The sequence below is a fragment of the Alosa sapidissima genome, chromosome 11 (assembly GCF_018492685.1).
Source record: "Alosa sapidissima isolate fAloSap1 chromosome 11, fAloSap1.pri, whole genome shotgun sequence".
NCBI classification, from domain to species: domain Eukaryota; kingdom Metazoa; phylum Chordata; class Actinopteri; order Clupeiformes; family Clupeidae; genus Alosa; species Alosa sapidissima.
This window is the reverse complement of record NC_055967.1, coordinates 28,848,725-28,863,724: the sequence shown is the minus strand read 5'-3', so window position 1 is coordinate 28,863,724 and position 15,000 is coordinate 28,848,725. Positions and strand designations below refer to the sequence as shown.

General features: G+C 42.2%; 1 protein-coding gene across 3 annotated transcripts in view; it reads left to right on the top strand.

Moving 5' to 3' along the window:
- Nucleotides 1-15,000, top strand: part of LOC121724238 (cytosolic carboxypeptidase 4) — a 135,967-nt gene that overhangs the window by 22,962 nt on the left and 98,005 nt on the right. For all 3 annotated transcript variants that reach the window (XM_042110651.1, XM_042110652.1, XM_042110653.1), the window contains exons 3-6: nucleotides 6,778-6,841; nucleotides 7,215-7,361; nucleotides 12,371-12,502; nucleotides 14,050-14,143. In XM_042110651.1, coding sequence (XP_041966585.1) covers nucleotides 6,778-6,841; nucleotides 7,215-7,361; nucleotides 12,371-12,502; nucleotides 14,050-14,143 — 437 coding nt within the window. The remainder of the gene's footprint in view (nucleotides 1-6,777; nucleotides 6,842-7,214; nucleotides 7,362-12,370; nucleotides 12,503-14,049; nucleotides 14,144-15,000) is intronic.

Below are 15,000 nucleotides of genomic sequence, written 5' to 3'. Positions count from 1 at the left end.
GGTCATTGTAGTTATTTTTTTCAATAATATGTAAATGCATAAAAAATATATTCAAAGTCATATGAGTGTGCACTTAAAGCGTAACTTTTGCCAAAATGCATCCTAGGGTGTTTTTGTGAATGTACCCGAGTCAAACTTCCGTTTAAAAGCATAATTACGTCCGAAACACCACTTTTAAGCTTGTCTGTGTTGTCGTTTTCGGGTCAAATGGCCTTTTGAATGGGAATCGTAGGGACACTACTATTTTGATACATGATCTCGTCAAAATCGCTATTTTTAAAACACTAAGAAGGCTCGACACAACATGAAACTTTAATCGAAGTATCATCAGTGTCTCTACACATGAACTTGAGCATTGAGAACATTGTGTAGTGTACACACTACACAGAGTTTACTAAAAGAAAGGTTTTGAACAACTCACTTGGTTTTTCTGCTCGCCGCCATCTTGCCAGTCAAGGAGTGAGTTGTCCAAAACCTTTCTTTTTAGTAAACTATGTGTACATGTTGTCAATGCTCGAGTTCATGTGTAGAGACACTGATGATACTTCGATCAAAGTTTCATGTTGTGTCGAGAGCCTTCTTAGTGTTAGTGTTAAAAATAGTGATTTTGACGCTTTTAAACGAAAGTTTGACTCGGGTACATTCACAAAAACACCATAGAATTTTGGCGAAAGTTACGCTTTAAACGAACGATTGGGCCTTAAACTTAATAAGCAAAACTCAGGAGTGTTACATACTTGGATAATACCAGTAATCTTTGCTCTTGTGATATGTCATTTTAATGGTGTTGATATTGCTGTTCCATAATGAAAATAATGAAAGTATTGATTATTAGTATTACAACAGAAGTATCAAAAGCACATAACTTATAAACCCTTTGGTCTGTTTTACTTCTGGTTTTGAGTAATTTCTTTATTTGAGTCAAGCCAAATAACCTGTATGATAATAAGAGAAAGATCAGCTGTTTTCATGTGAGTGTAAAAAACTACATTTGACTTAACTCTGTTTTTGTAGGAGTTGATTGCCTGTGAATATTATTGGTTTTTTTTTTCATAGGACATGAAAGTGTTGTATTCTTTGTGGTCTTTGTGCAAATGTTTGGTTGATAACTTATAACTTTGCCCAAGAGGTAGTGATTCCGTCCTCTGTCCATAGTGAGTCTGGCTTGGGATGACACTCAGATAGTAAACGGGGGGCAGATGCACCTGATCAACCCACAGCAGCAGATAATCCTCCCTCAGGCCCGATATCTTCTGACGAAGGTTTCTATTCGCTCTCCACACAGGAGTTCAGCACGGCCTTTTAACTGGTACACTCTAATAGTGCCGCTAGAAATATTGGGCCCATGAAAGAATATAAAATTACGACCCCAAAAACTTGTAAGCGTTCCGAGGGCCTCTCCCTCACTGGGGCCCTGGGGAGTCAGTCCTCTTTTCCCCCACACAACGACAGCCTTGGTTACACCCACATCAACAATGGCCAGCGCTGGAGTGCTATTGGGGTAGCTCCTGTTGCACACAGCAGTGGTCAGTCATCTGTCATCGTTGAACTCAGCTTTTGCCTCCGCTACTGGTCCACACACTGAGAAAGACTTTCCCCGTCTTCACCTCGCCTGAGCTCTACATGAGAGAGGAGAGGAGAGGACAGGAGAGGGGGGGGGGGGGGGGGTTGGACAGAGAGGGATAGAGAGGGACCTCGCCCCTCCAGCGGACCACCACACACACCTTCTTTTTCAATCTCTCTTCCCGCCTCCTGCATCTTTCTCGTCCCTGTGCTCAGAATGTCCACTCATTCACTGCATGGTGCACTGCCTACTGAATAACCACCATTTTATGCACTATATAATGCACAGTGGTTGACTATATAATTCTCAGTGATTCACTATATAAGGCACAGTGATTCACTATATAATTCACAGTGGTTGACTAATGCACTTTGATTCACTATATAATCCACAGTGGTTGACTATATAAGGCACAGTGATTCACTATATAATGCAGTGATTCACTATATAATGCACAGTGATTCACTATATAATGCACAGTAATTCACTATATAATTCACAGTGGTTGACTAATGCACTTTGATTCACTATATAATCCACAGTGATTACCTATATAATGCACAGTGATTCACTACTGTATACAAAGCACAGTGATTCACTATATAAGACACATTGATTCACTATATAATGCACAGTGATTTACTATATATGGCACTGTGTAGTGAGTGAGTGAGTGAGTATGTGAGTGGCTGTGAGCGGATGTGGATGGATGTGTCCATGTTTCTATGTTTCTGTCTTCCATAAGATGATTAAAGCACATGACGGGCGTGGCCCGCCATCTTCGCTGGTGGCCGTGTGTTTAGTCGATCACCTGTGTTGCTTGACCGTCCTCTGTTTCCTGCGACGGCTCTCCCGCCCCCAGGTGAGGCATCGAGCGTATAAAACGACCTCCATCTGCTTTCCCATCATCCATCTGTGCGGGAGGGGCCACTTCATCCCACATCGCCATCTAGCTGTGTGGAATGCACTTCTAAGGTTGCAACTCCATTTAGTGGCCTTGTACTGGCCTCTAGTGCATCTGCCAAGTGCACTTCTGGTTCTAGTTGTACTGCTGTAGGTGTACACATAAGGGTGTGAGTGTAAGTGTGTATGTATGAATGTGTACGTTTGTGTGCGTAAAACAGTGCAGTTCTCGTGGTGATGATCTGCCTGCTTTAGCACAATGTGCAGGGTCGTAGATATTGTTTTAGACTAGAGATCAATAATGACGTATTGTTGACTTTTTTCAGTTCAATGACATTCAAAGTCTTGGTCAAAGTCAAATTTATTTGAATAGCATATTATCATATATAATCATCATTCAGTGTGCTTTACAAAACAAGCACATAAAATGGAAATAGTCCAAGACACAGACAGAACAAATAAATAAAATGGAAATAAGTGAAAAGGAATATAAAAGAAAACAAATCAATTATAAGGAATAAATAAACATAACTATAAAACTATCCACATGGCAATTTTTCACATAGATCTCTGTTTCTCCTAGGTCACACAGTACTGTCGTTACGAGAAAAAAAACCCTAAAATGATTGCCAATGGCTAGAGCTGCCAGGCAGCTACAGTGCTACACTCTGGGGGCATGAACATGGGGGCTCATGAACATGTCCCCAGAGTGTAGCACTGTAGCTGTCTGGCAGCGCTAGCCGTTGGCTGCAGCAACTCGAGGTAGGTAGAACTGATTGTTTTGTGTGTTGTTTTTGTACCGACAGTACTCAGTGACCCAGACATCCCAACCTGCAAAAAGTAATTTCAGGGAGGTATCAATCATAATGCCCCCCCCCCCCCCCAAAAAACAAAACAAAACCTTTAACATACTTAAATACAAATTAATATGTTCAATAATGTCTAGTCAGTACACCAAATAAGGAAGGCCTAGATAGAAATTGTGAAAATAAAATATGTAGATTTTGGTAGTTTGGTCTTTTCATGTAGCCTTGGCAACTAGTAGGCTATAGGCCTGGATAATATGCACATGAATTGACACTTGTTAAACTCACCTCAACATGTCTTTTGCAATCATTTAACCCGCCATGGGCAATGCTAAAGTCACAGCGTGCAAGACTAGGCCTATCATTATTTGTTACTCTTATGAGACAAGGGTAGCCTACACTTTGAAATGGGTCTTACATTTTCCTTTTTTTGAGGCACTGACTCTGCCATGATACACTGAACTGATTAATTAAGTTCGGTTATTAAGAGAAAAGAGATAAAAGCCCGCCTACACTGAAAACTGATTGGTTGATTTAGTGAAACAGGCCAATCAGGATGCTCTCTGTCTTGGATGCGCTCAGGCACACACGCACCACCCCTCTCTCTCTCTCCCGTCGTGTGCGCGCTTCACTGAAATGCACACACAGTCTCGCATGCCCGCTTCTGATCGCTCACTATAGATTCCGGGAGATTTTATCTAATTTGTGGGCGTCAGGGAGCAGCTATCAATATGCGGGAGACTCCCGGAACTTCCGGGAGACTTGGGATGTCTGGTGACCCTGGGAAACAGAGATGTGAAAAATGGCCGCAATTCTCCTTTAATCAAAAGCAGAGAGTGGATTCTGCTAAAGCAGCAGTTTACATCTACTGTGTAATTCTCAGGATCTCCACTGCTGCATGCATTTTTGCATGTATAGATCTATCTATCTATCTATCTATGCATTCATTCATCCATTCATTCATTCATCTATTCAATCATTCATTCATTGATGCATCCTTCCCATGCATCCCAGATACATTCTCATCACAGTGTTTGAAATGTAGATACATAATCTGCATTCTGCTTTGAGTGTATGGTCTTTATTGGTATGGGATATTTAAAATGCATTGTACATACAGCATGCATTTTAGATGTCCTTTGTAACTCTATGGACTTTAAAGCAGGTTCAGTCACTAATTATTTTGCAAATTGTTTTATTACTGTTATAGCTTAACAGTAATACTATAATAATTGCATTACTGAGATCTTAAATGCCAGTAAAATTGGAGTTATGTTCCTCCTGTGTGTCACTCTGCTCTGTAGTGCATAATATTGTGTTTGGCTTTTTAAAGAATCAAAACAGTTCCATTATATTTAAAAACAAAAGCTCTCTCTTTACACTTTGTGTAAAAGAGGTGTGTGAGAACTGACACAAGACTGGTACCCCTAACCCTAACCCCTTAGGCGGGGATCACATTAGCCAGCGGCAAGCGGCAGGTTTCCTATTGTTCTCTAAGGTTCGGCAGCGGAACGGTGGCAACGCTGGCGTAACGCTAGCGTTGAGCAAGCTGAGCGTTGAACTTTCAAAGTGCAATGTGAGCGTATTCAATTGTCAGCCAAGGCAAACCGTTTGTGTTACCATAGGAACGAGATATAACTTATTATGGTCTGAGCGTTGTGTTACGCTTGCTGCTGCCGCTTGCCGCTGGCTAATGTGATCTCTGCCTTACTGTATAATACTCTGCTAAGGGACAGTAGGTAATGAAGTAGTTTTATGTAGAACAACAATAATGTAAACTGCACTTCCACACATGCAAACACCCCATCGCCTTCTCCCCCTTGCCCACGTCCAGCCATTCACTGCCACTTCAGAGCTGTCCCACGGCTCTAATGTCGTGTCCAAGGCCACGACCATGACCCATTCCCATGGCAACAAACACAGCGTGGTGCTCATGACAATGTGTTGTTTTCTGGACAGCAGTGTTGCACTTTGTGCAGAGATGCTGCCACTGGACTAGAATACAGGGTTTTATTTTGGATGGAGTGATATGCAGGATTGAAAATAATTTAAATGCTCCAGTCCTGGAGCAGCTCATGGTTGAGTGCCAAGTGCCTTGTTCATGGGCACAACAGTGACCCACCACTTGTGTGACTACTGCATGCTAGCAAAGCTCCTTACCCCATAAAGGTGTAGGTTTTTGAACATTCTAACATAAGATTCCGTTCCGCAATAATTGAAGGTTCTAAAATTCTATGTTGAATTTAATGAACCCAGATATTCTTTAGAACGTTCATTTCCCAACATTCCTGTTAGCCACCACACTACCACCCAGTAGCGGAGTGGTAATCAGGAGATTCAAAAGAATTCCCGGTTGGCCAGTAACGTTTTGAAGTCGGACCGATTACTGTGATCTTAAAAAGGGCATGATATCGCTGTTTGTTTAAGTTCTTAACTGTGCACTATGATGCCCTGACATGCAGGTGATGAGATGCGTATGAGATGGGCACAAACTACTGGAGATTTTAGATGAGCGACCGCAACATGTTTCAAATAGCCATGGACTTCCTCCCTAAAATAGGTAGCAAGTGTCAGCTGGGTCACGCTCCCATCAACACCCCCGCCCCCTGTAGGGAGGAGGCCCCTGGAGATTGAACTGTTCCGGTAATGTCCCACTCCGTCCACCACCACTTCTTTATGTCTCAAATATCTCGTGATGATTGTCATCCTAGAGATGGGTTAACTGAGATGGGGGGGGGGGGGGGGGGGGGGTAGAGGTTGAAAGGGATTAGGGGGGCGGGTAGAAAGAAAAGAGTGAAGAGGCGACACAGAGTCTGCAACTGAAGCACTCTGTTCGTGTAGCGTAAGCATTTTAGCCCTAAAAGTATCCCCTAAGTCTTGTCAACATTTGAGCTAAATGTAATGTTTCATTGTAAATCACATTATTTTGCTTCTCCTCTTTTGAAACATATCTTCATACAGATTCATTTTTAAAATGTTGCGAAGATACTACATCAGTCCTTAGTGTATTCCTATTACTAGGCTATTTGCTTTGTCTACTCTTGATTCATTTATTTATTCACCTCCCGTCCTCCACAGTAGCCTACCTGTGTAGCGCACACATTATCACCAGCAGGGACCTGTCACTCATCATCGTAGGGGAGGTTTTTGGCATCATTCCCGTGTTACAGGAAATAATCATCAGCCAATCATGGTGGTTACTCCAATCAAACTTGTGCATGAGTAATGACGTCAACCATAGCAATGGAGTTGTCATTTTTCCTTACTAAAGGTTGGTCTCAGGAGTTTTGTGAATAGGTTTTAAGAGACAATTCCTAGCTAAAAACTTGTAGTGTGATTTACTTTCTTACTCTTTAGTGCGAGTCCTCTTAGCAGTAAGATAAAAATGCTTTGTGAATACGGGCCCAGGTCTCTTGGATGCGGACTCTTTGTCTTTGTTTTTTTGGCCCCTAAGTGTAATAGTCTCTGGTTGTTTATTCTGACATTCCCCCTGCTCTGTTACAGGATGCAGGTGACATGGAGAGCACTCTCAACATCCTCAATGTGCTGGATGAACTGCTCTCTGCTGGTGAGTCCAAGATCTCGCACACACAAATAATTGACTAGATAATCAAAAGACTTCCCATAGTGAGGCTCCATCATAACTCACTTTGAACCAATTTGTGGCCTCAAACTCAAGCCTTTGGCATTTGCAAAAGTTTCAAAGGACTTACAGCTCAACACATTGCAAAGCCAATATATGAGGGAAGCCCCCTTAAACCATCAACACACACAAACAAAATGTTGGATGTAGTTATTAGCCATCGCTCAAGAAGAAAAGAAGAGAGAAGAGCACAAATAACTCATGGCTTTTGTGTGTGTGTGGTGTCTCTCTCCCTCTCTCTCTGTGCGTGTGTGTGTGTGTGTGTGTGTGTGTGTGTGTGTGTGTGTGTGTGTTCTAGGCACTGACAGACGGATCCACTACATGATCTCTAAAGGGGGCAGCGAGGCTCTCCTCATAGCTCTGGTGAACACAGCACACACCATCCCACCCAATTACACCTTACTGCTGCCTATTCTGCACCTGCTGGCCAAGGTTGGACACAGAGGTACAAACACACACTCTGACACAAACATTTAACAACTTGCACAGCAACATCAACATCCCACCAATCTCTAAGATGTACATCTCCACACACATTGTGTATTTGTTGGCTAAGGGGGGATTCCTACTCCCCACCCCCCTCACAAATATACATACATACATGCATGCATACATACATACATACATGCATACATAAACCTATATGTTTATACACACATACATACGTATGGGTCATAAGATGACTAGATAAAGTTATTTCCGAGATATGAGAATGAAAATTGTGAAATCTGTCTCTTTGTGATTAGACAAATCACTGAAATCTGGCCAGATGTGTGGATTATGGTCAATATGTGTTCTCAACATTTTGTTTTTTATTTGCCTTTTCATTTATTTTTTTTATTATTATTTAAAGTCGATAGAGATATCCAACTTTCGAATGCAGCATAACTGTGCTGTTTTCAATCCTTATGAGCCAAATTGGCTGTGAGGTAATCAGCTCATTAGCTTTCGGCCAAAAAAAAACTCTTTAATGTCTCGTTCAGAAGCTAATGAGCATTTGGCCGAGATGTTGCACTGCCTCCTTTAAAAAATGTAATAAATATTCTTGCGTAAAAGAAGCTCGTATCAGTCAGAGGAGTCTATTTCTGGAGCACTTGGCAGAGAGGCTTCGGCAAGGTCAGGAGAAAGCCCTGGTGACGCTCTGGAATTTGGGGTTCAGAGGGTACTATGGGAGGCCAAACAATTCAAAAGCTTAAGCAAAAAAGGACACCACCCATCCAGCCGGACGGGATAGCGACCCAATTGGGCAGCGCGGCGCTATCCATTCGAACTAAGTTTATGCAAACAGGACACCACCCATCCAGCTGAACATAGCGAGAGATCCAACTGGGCAGCGCAGCGCTATATTGGAACGTTTGAACATAGCGAGAGATCCAACTGGGGAACGTTTGAAATGAATTAATAAAAAAGATTACAAAATCTTTTCTAAAACGATTACTATAAACATATAGCAAAATGTCATAAAAATAAAGCTACAACAACGACAAATTCAATGGTTTATTCATAGATATTCATTCATTGTCTCCGTAGACGGGCTCTGGTTTCACCAAGAAATATTTCCTCTATCAGAGTGGTTATCAAGCAACGCCTAGACTCAAGACGGGAGATTCTTTAGAAAACACAAAAGTTTAAAAGTTTTCTAATTTATCTCCAGTCTAACTCATGGTGGGCATGTTAAGTAAGTTAACCACAGCATTACCTACACAGTAACCCCATAATGCGAGTGACCATAATAAAATATAAAACGTGACATATATATACAATATGACAATAAATAACCAGGCTTATCAACTCATAAATGAACATCATTTGTCACTAGCTGTGAATACCATAATTAAGATGCTAGGCTAGAGCTCAAAATGAGATTCAGACAGATAGGACCTGGAATGGTTGTGTCAGAAAATAGTAATTTGATCAGTGATGCATCAGCGCAAGCTTGATTGGAAACTTCCTTCATCACTGGGCTAGTGTGCCCTGCTTTACTGTACTATAGTGTTTCTCAAACTTTTTTTCTCGGGACCCACTTTTTAAAAATGACAGACTATCGACCCAACTCGCGACTGTGGTAGTTAACAAACTAGATCCTAATAGAAAGCTGTTAGCTTTCCTAAGCTATATAAGGTATAAGCTAGGGGTATTACACAACATAAATTGTCACTATGCTAAAAATTGTCAAATTTATTGAAATAATGACAAGTTCTAAATATATCCTCTTCAACAGAGTTAAAATCAGCTGGTGCTGCCGATATAATAATAAATAAATAAATACATAATAACACACATATTTCTGTTTTCCAGCAACATATTAGGAAGCATAGGACATTTTACAGCATTGTACAATATAATGAAATACCAACATGCTGCATTAAATGGATCCATAATCCAGTCATACTGAGCACTGCTGGTTGGGAAATATTTTTGAAATAAACTTTGCAGAGATGTGATGTAGGCCTACTGTTTAACACATGGGATCACAAGAGTGGCCCCCGAATCAGACATTTCAGCGATTTCGCTCAGAAATCTCAAAGGCATAATACTGTCGCGATTGAGGCGCCTGTCCCATACTCAAGTTTTTTTGGTGAATGCATTAATCTTATTTGCTAGGTAGGTGCTTGTCTTTGCCTTGTAACTGGACATTTAACTCAAATGTATCGTATATATCAAATATATCGCTAAGATAGGCTAGCTTCGTCAAGAAATGTTCATTAGTGAACGTGCTTGCAGATTCAAACATGTGCTCTTCCTCCAAGAAGAGGCAACTCGAAGCTCAAACACGCGCGACAGCACTTTACCTCGGGAAAGCCACCTTGCCTCGCTGTGAAACAGTACAGCCTTTTGGTCTGCTACCATCTCTTCGCAAAGTGCGGAGAATAGACGCACTTTTAAGGGCCGGGTTTTGATGAAATTCACCACTCTCACAACAACGTTCAAAATCTCATGTAGGTCGGGACTAAGCTGCCTTGACACGAGCGCTTCCCTATGAATAACACAGTGCGTCCATTGCGCATCGGGTGCTACCTGGGCCTAGGCTACAGATAAAAAAAAAAAAACTCGCGCCCCACCTGGCATGTCTCCGGGACCCAGTAGTGGGTCGCGACCATGGAGGTATTATATATAACTGGAGAGAGTGACTAAGTCCCGCCCCCATTCATTTCAATGGACCATGCTAGGCTAGCTACTTCAGCCAAAAAAGTTTGAAATTGACCGCAGCCATCTTTACAAAAATGGCGTTTCATGGGTGTTCGTTTCCGGCACCAGCTAGAATTAGCCTATTAGATTCCACGTTACAGACGGAGACAACGTAAGGTACAACGGTATGTCGTTGATGAAGATTGGACATTCCCTCAGAGGAAAAGAAGTTGTTCGGGAACGCGCTTCACCTCGTTATAAGCGCAAATTTATTAAATTGGTTGGGATAACATTTTGGGAATGGTGGTAGAAGTTTGCCCTGTCTCTGAAGTCCTAGGTTATTTAATGTGATGTTTATATGTGATAATAAACAATGCGAATCAATATTGAGTCACTTTAGGCTACACCAATAATGAACCCTAAATGCTATATTTGGACAGGTTGTATTACGCAATAGGCTAGCCAACGAAAATTACTAAAATTAAGTAGACATATGGGATGTAAGAAATTTGTGGATAGCTGAAATATTTGCTGCACCCAGTGTGCATTTGCAGCTTGTTAAACCCGGTTAAACCTAGGCTACATTTGCAGGCAGTAATAATCTCCCAGTAATCCCATGTTCAAATAAATATATATCGTAAATCGTGATCCGTTTGATGGGAATGTGCTTTGTAACAACTTTGTGACTTTCTACAGATTGAAAACATTGCAATCCTGTTATTGATATTTTAGGCAGCGTGAGATGGTTATAGCAGCAACTTGACTAGGCGGTGTCTGTGTTGGCCAACTCGATAGCGCAGTTGTTGGACAGCGCGCGATGGTCTCTGTTTAGCGCAGATTGAATAGGTGGTGTCGGCCAACTCGATAGCGCAGTTGTAACATTGGACAGCGCGCGATGGTCTTAGATTAGCGCAGCTTGACTCAATAGCGTGAAGTGCAACTGAATGGGTGATGTCTGTGTTGGCCAGGCTTTTGATTTGTTTGGCTCGCCATACATAAACAAAGCATGTAGCTCGTGGCACCAGTCCACGCGTCATGGCACAGGATCTCCAGTAGTGTAATCAGAGAGCAGAGAGAGAGAGAGAGAGAGAGAGAAGAGAGAGAAAGAAAGAGAGAGAGAGGGAGAGAGAGAGAGAGGGGAGAGAGAGAGAGATAGAGAGATTGGGAGAAAGAGAGAAAGGGAGAGGGAGGGAGAGAAGGAGAGAGAGAGAGAGAGAGGAGGGAGAGAAGGAGAGAGAGAGATAGAGAGAGATAGAGGGAGGGAGGGAGGGACTCCCGTGTGGCTTTGCTCGAAGTGCTACTCTCATCCTTCATTTGACTTCCCTATCTGTCTCTCCGCGTCTAAATTTGTAGCACAGTGGCAAAAGCTTGTGAATGGCTCTGTCAGTGGTGGGAAGGTGGAGAAGCCCTCTCGCCCCCTTCCGCAACACCACGACCATCACCACCCCAGCCCAGAATTGTTTGATTCAAATACTGTGTGTGGGGGCTGTGAAAGGCCAAAGTGTGCTGCCGCCTGGCCTCTTTGGCTGCCAAATGATATTCTCTGTTTAGCAGCAGCAGTTCAGGCTCTTCACATTGATTGGGTTTGGTGCTTCAGCAGAGTTTGCTTGTTGCCATAAGGTGCTGCTCTGTGCAATAAATATTTCTAGAGATAGACACAACCTTCACACATGCAGGTGATAATTATCTCTTTTGAATAATAATTCATCTTTTTTCATGATTAAATCCACCAGTCCCTGCTCACCCACACTCATTGTGTTGTTTGCCCTGTGGCTTAGCCAATACATTAGAAATGAGATGCCTACAGGCAAACCGCAGGCATTTACTGACATTGTCATAAACATGTAATAATCATGATATAGCTTCATTGCTTCTCGTTAGATTGGTTTAGCATTTATTTTGAGAACACTAACATAAAAGTTATGTTTGATTACTTTTGAAAAGTTGTCTATACCTGTGAGAGCATACGAACCAGAAAATGTTGCTTGACCTGTAAAGTCTCATGAGAACGGACGTCACTTTGGCACGTCATGACCAGAGTTCACATCTAGATAAGAACAACATTTTGATGCTAATCATGCTAAGAGCTAATCTTAACAAGGCTGACTTCCCATCTAAAATCCAGACAAAAGTGGGCTGTCCATGTTTATGCCACTTTGAACCTTTTCTCATCAACAAATCAACATCACTTGGTAGTGATGAAAGTTCCAAACACATGCAACCCTTCCATATTTGAGCCGAATTCAGACAAGGTGGTGCATAGCCTGCATACTGATCACATTCAAATAGTGTGTGTGTTTGTGTGTGTGTCTGTGTCTGTGTCAGACCGCAGGATTGGTGTGAAGGCGGAGAAGGCCGAGGCGGTGCTGCTGATGCTAGGGTTGCTCCGTCAGAATGTGAGGGATGTCAGGAGAGCTGCCGCCTGTCTGTGGGTGATTCAGGTCTTCTGCACCTCAGGTAATCTACCAATAGACTGTCCCCTCAGTTAATGTACCTGCCCCTTAGGTAATAAAACCTGCTCCTCAGATAACATGTATGCCCCTCACATTACATACCTGTTCCTCAGTTAACATCAAGTACTGTACCTGTCACTCTTTCTCAGATAGCATACCTTTAGCTCAGGTATCGACATCTGTCACCCAGGTAAACACGATGCTCAGGTAGAATACAGCACCATTTCCTTCACTGGACAGCACTTTGTAGCATTGTTTTGCAAAGTGCTACTTAATGAGCCACTTTTTATATTTTATTTTGTCAATGGTTACATCATCAGTGTCTCTTTTCCCTATATGTCATAATATAGTCAGATAGCTTTCTGTCAAAGCCTCAATTTAAGAAATTGCTTGCTGTGATCGAGCTTTAATATAATTTTAATGAAAAAAAAAATGATAGGGAATGCATGCAACTCTATCAAGCAGATAAGAACTTTAATATTCGCCCTATTTCCCAAATATTACGCAGGAGTGTTTTGTGTGTGAGACACACTCTTCATCAGTATTCACAGACCTTACACAGTCAGTCCACCAGAGGCTGACACACCTTTGAAGCAGCGCGTTTCTGTTGATCATGTGAATGTTGATATACAGCCACTCCAATGCATTCCCACTACATGCCTTCTTTCCTCCCCAGGCAATCAACCTTAGAGGACTACACTATCTAGTGGAAATTGTTTGCTTGCATTTGTTTTGATTTAGCATATATATACTGTCAAAATACTCATCCTTGTGAGATGGCTTCGTGTCTTTGCAGCCAATGTGGTGGTTGTCGTTAGCATATAAGAACCTGCATGCAAGTGAAAGCATTTACCGTGATCCCTGAGGGATGTTCAGTCAAAGTGCAGAGGATGCATACTCCAAATCAATAATCTCCTGGATAGCAGTCACCTTGTAAATATATTACATTACTTTAGAGACATTTGAGATCTTCTGCACATAAATTTGAATAATTATAACTCATTAAGAACAGTGACAACTCAACTACATTTTTGTTACACGACCGACTGTCATAATCTTCAGCATTTACAATTAGTGTTCCAAGGGATTTGCGTTATATGGTTGAGATGTGTCAGGTTCACAATTCATATTTCCAGGGGCTTTTGTGTTATATGGTTGAGATGTGTCTGGTTGGAAATAGAAGTGCAGTGATCCCCGCATTCCAGCCGGCTATCTTGCTCCCTGTCCATTTTCACAATGCTATAAATCCTGAACGCAGTGCCAGTCTATTAATAGTGGAGGTGCCTCTTGTTCACATACCACAGTTAATGTGCTTGAAGTTTGGATTTCTTCTGCTTTTTTGGAATGTCCCTGGTACTTCTCCACAGTGGGGGAGGAGAGGTGTGTGTGTGTGAGTGGGGTGGGGGGGTGGTTTGGGTGGGTGGGGTTGTGCTCTTTGACTCGCTCCAGAAGAGAGTTGGGTGATTGACAACTTGACAAGTTCTCACAGAGAGGTTTGTATCCAAGAGACCACTAAATGTTGTCTGCTCTGGTGTTTGTTGTCTGTTGCAGTCTCCACGGCGACGCTGCTGGGGAAGAACAGAGGGCTGGATGTCGTGTTTCGGCTGATACCTACGCACACCACCAAACACATACGCACCGTCAAGTGAGTATCCTGTGTCATCAAATGTCACTCATCACCATCTGTCTGTCTCCATCTCTCTCTCTCTCCATCCTCTCCTTCATACACACACACACACACACACACACACACACACACACACACACACACACACACACACACACACACACACACACAACACATTGATACACACATACACAACACATTGATACACACACACACACACACACACACACACACACACACACACACACACACACACACAACACATTGATACACACACACACACACACACGTGGGACGCTTCTTCGTCATCTGCTCCCATTAAGTGTGGTGTCCCCCAGGGTTCTATTTTAGGGCCTCTATTATTTTCTTTATACATGCTTCCCCTGGGCTCCCTGGAATTTCAATCAATTCAATATTCGTTATCACTGCTACGCAGATGATACCCAATTTTATATACCGGTGGCCCCTGAAAATTCCTGCTCATTGACAACCCTTTTTCTTTGTCTTAATGACATTAAGAATTGGATGGCTAACAACTTTTTACAGCTAAATGACAGCAAAACTGAAGTAATCATTTTTGGACCACCAAATTCTGTCAACAATGTAAGCAAGTCTCTTGGCCCTCTGTCTGTTAACCATCACAGTGTGGTCAAGAACCTAGGTGTTTTCCTAGACTCTTCTCTGACTTTTAATAAGCAAGTCAACAGCGTTGTCAAGGGAAGTTTTTACCAACTTAGGACAATAGCAAAGCTCAAGTCTTCTCTCTCCTACAGTGATTTAGAAATCCTTATACATGCCTTTATTTCCTCTAGGCTTGATTATTGCAACTCACTGTATGTAGGTGTAACTAAATCTACTCTAAACAGACTCCAGCT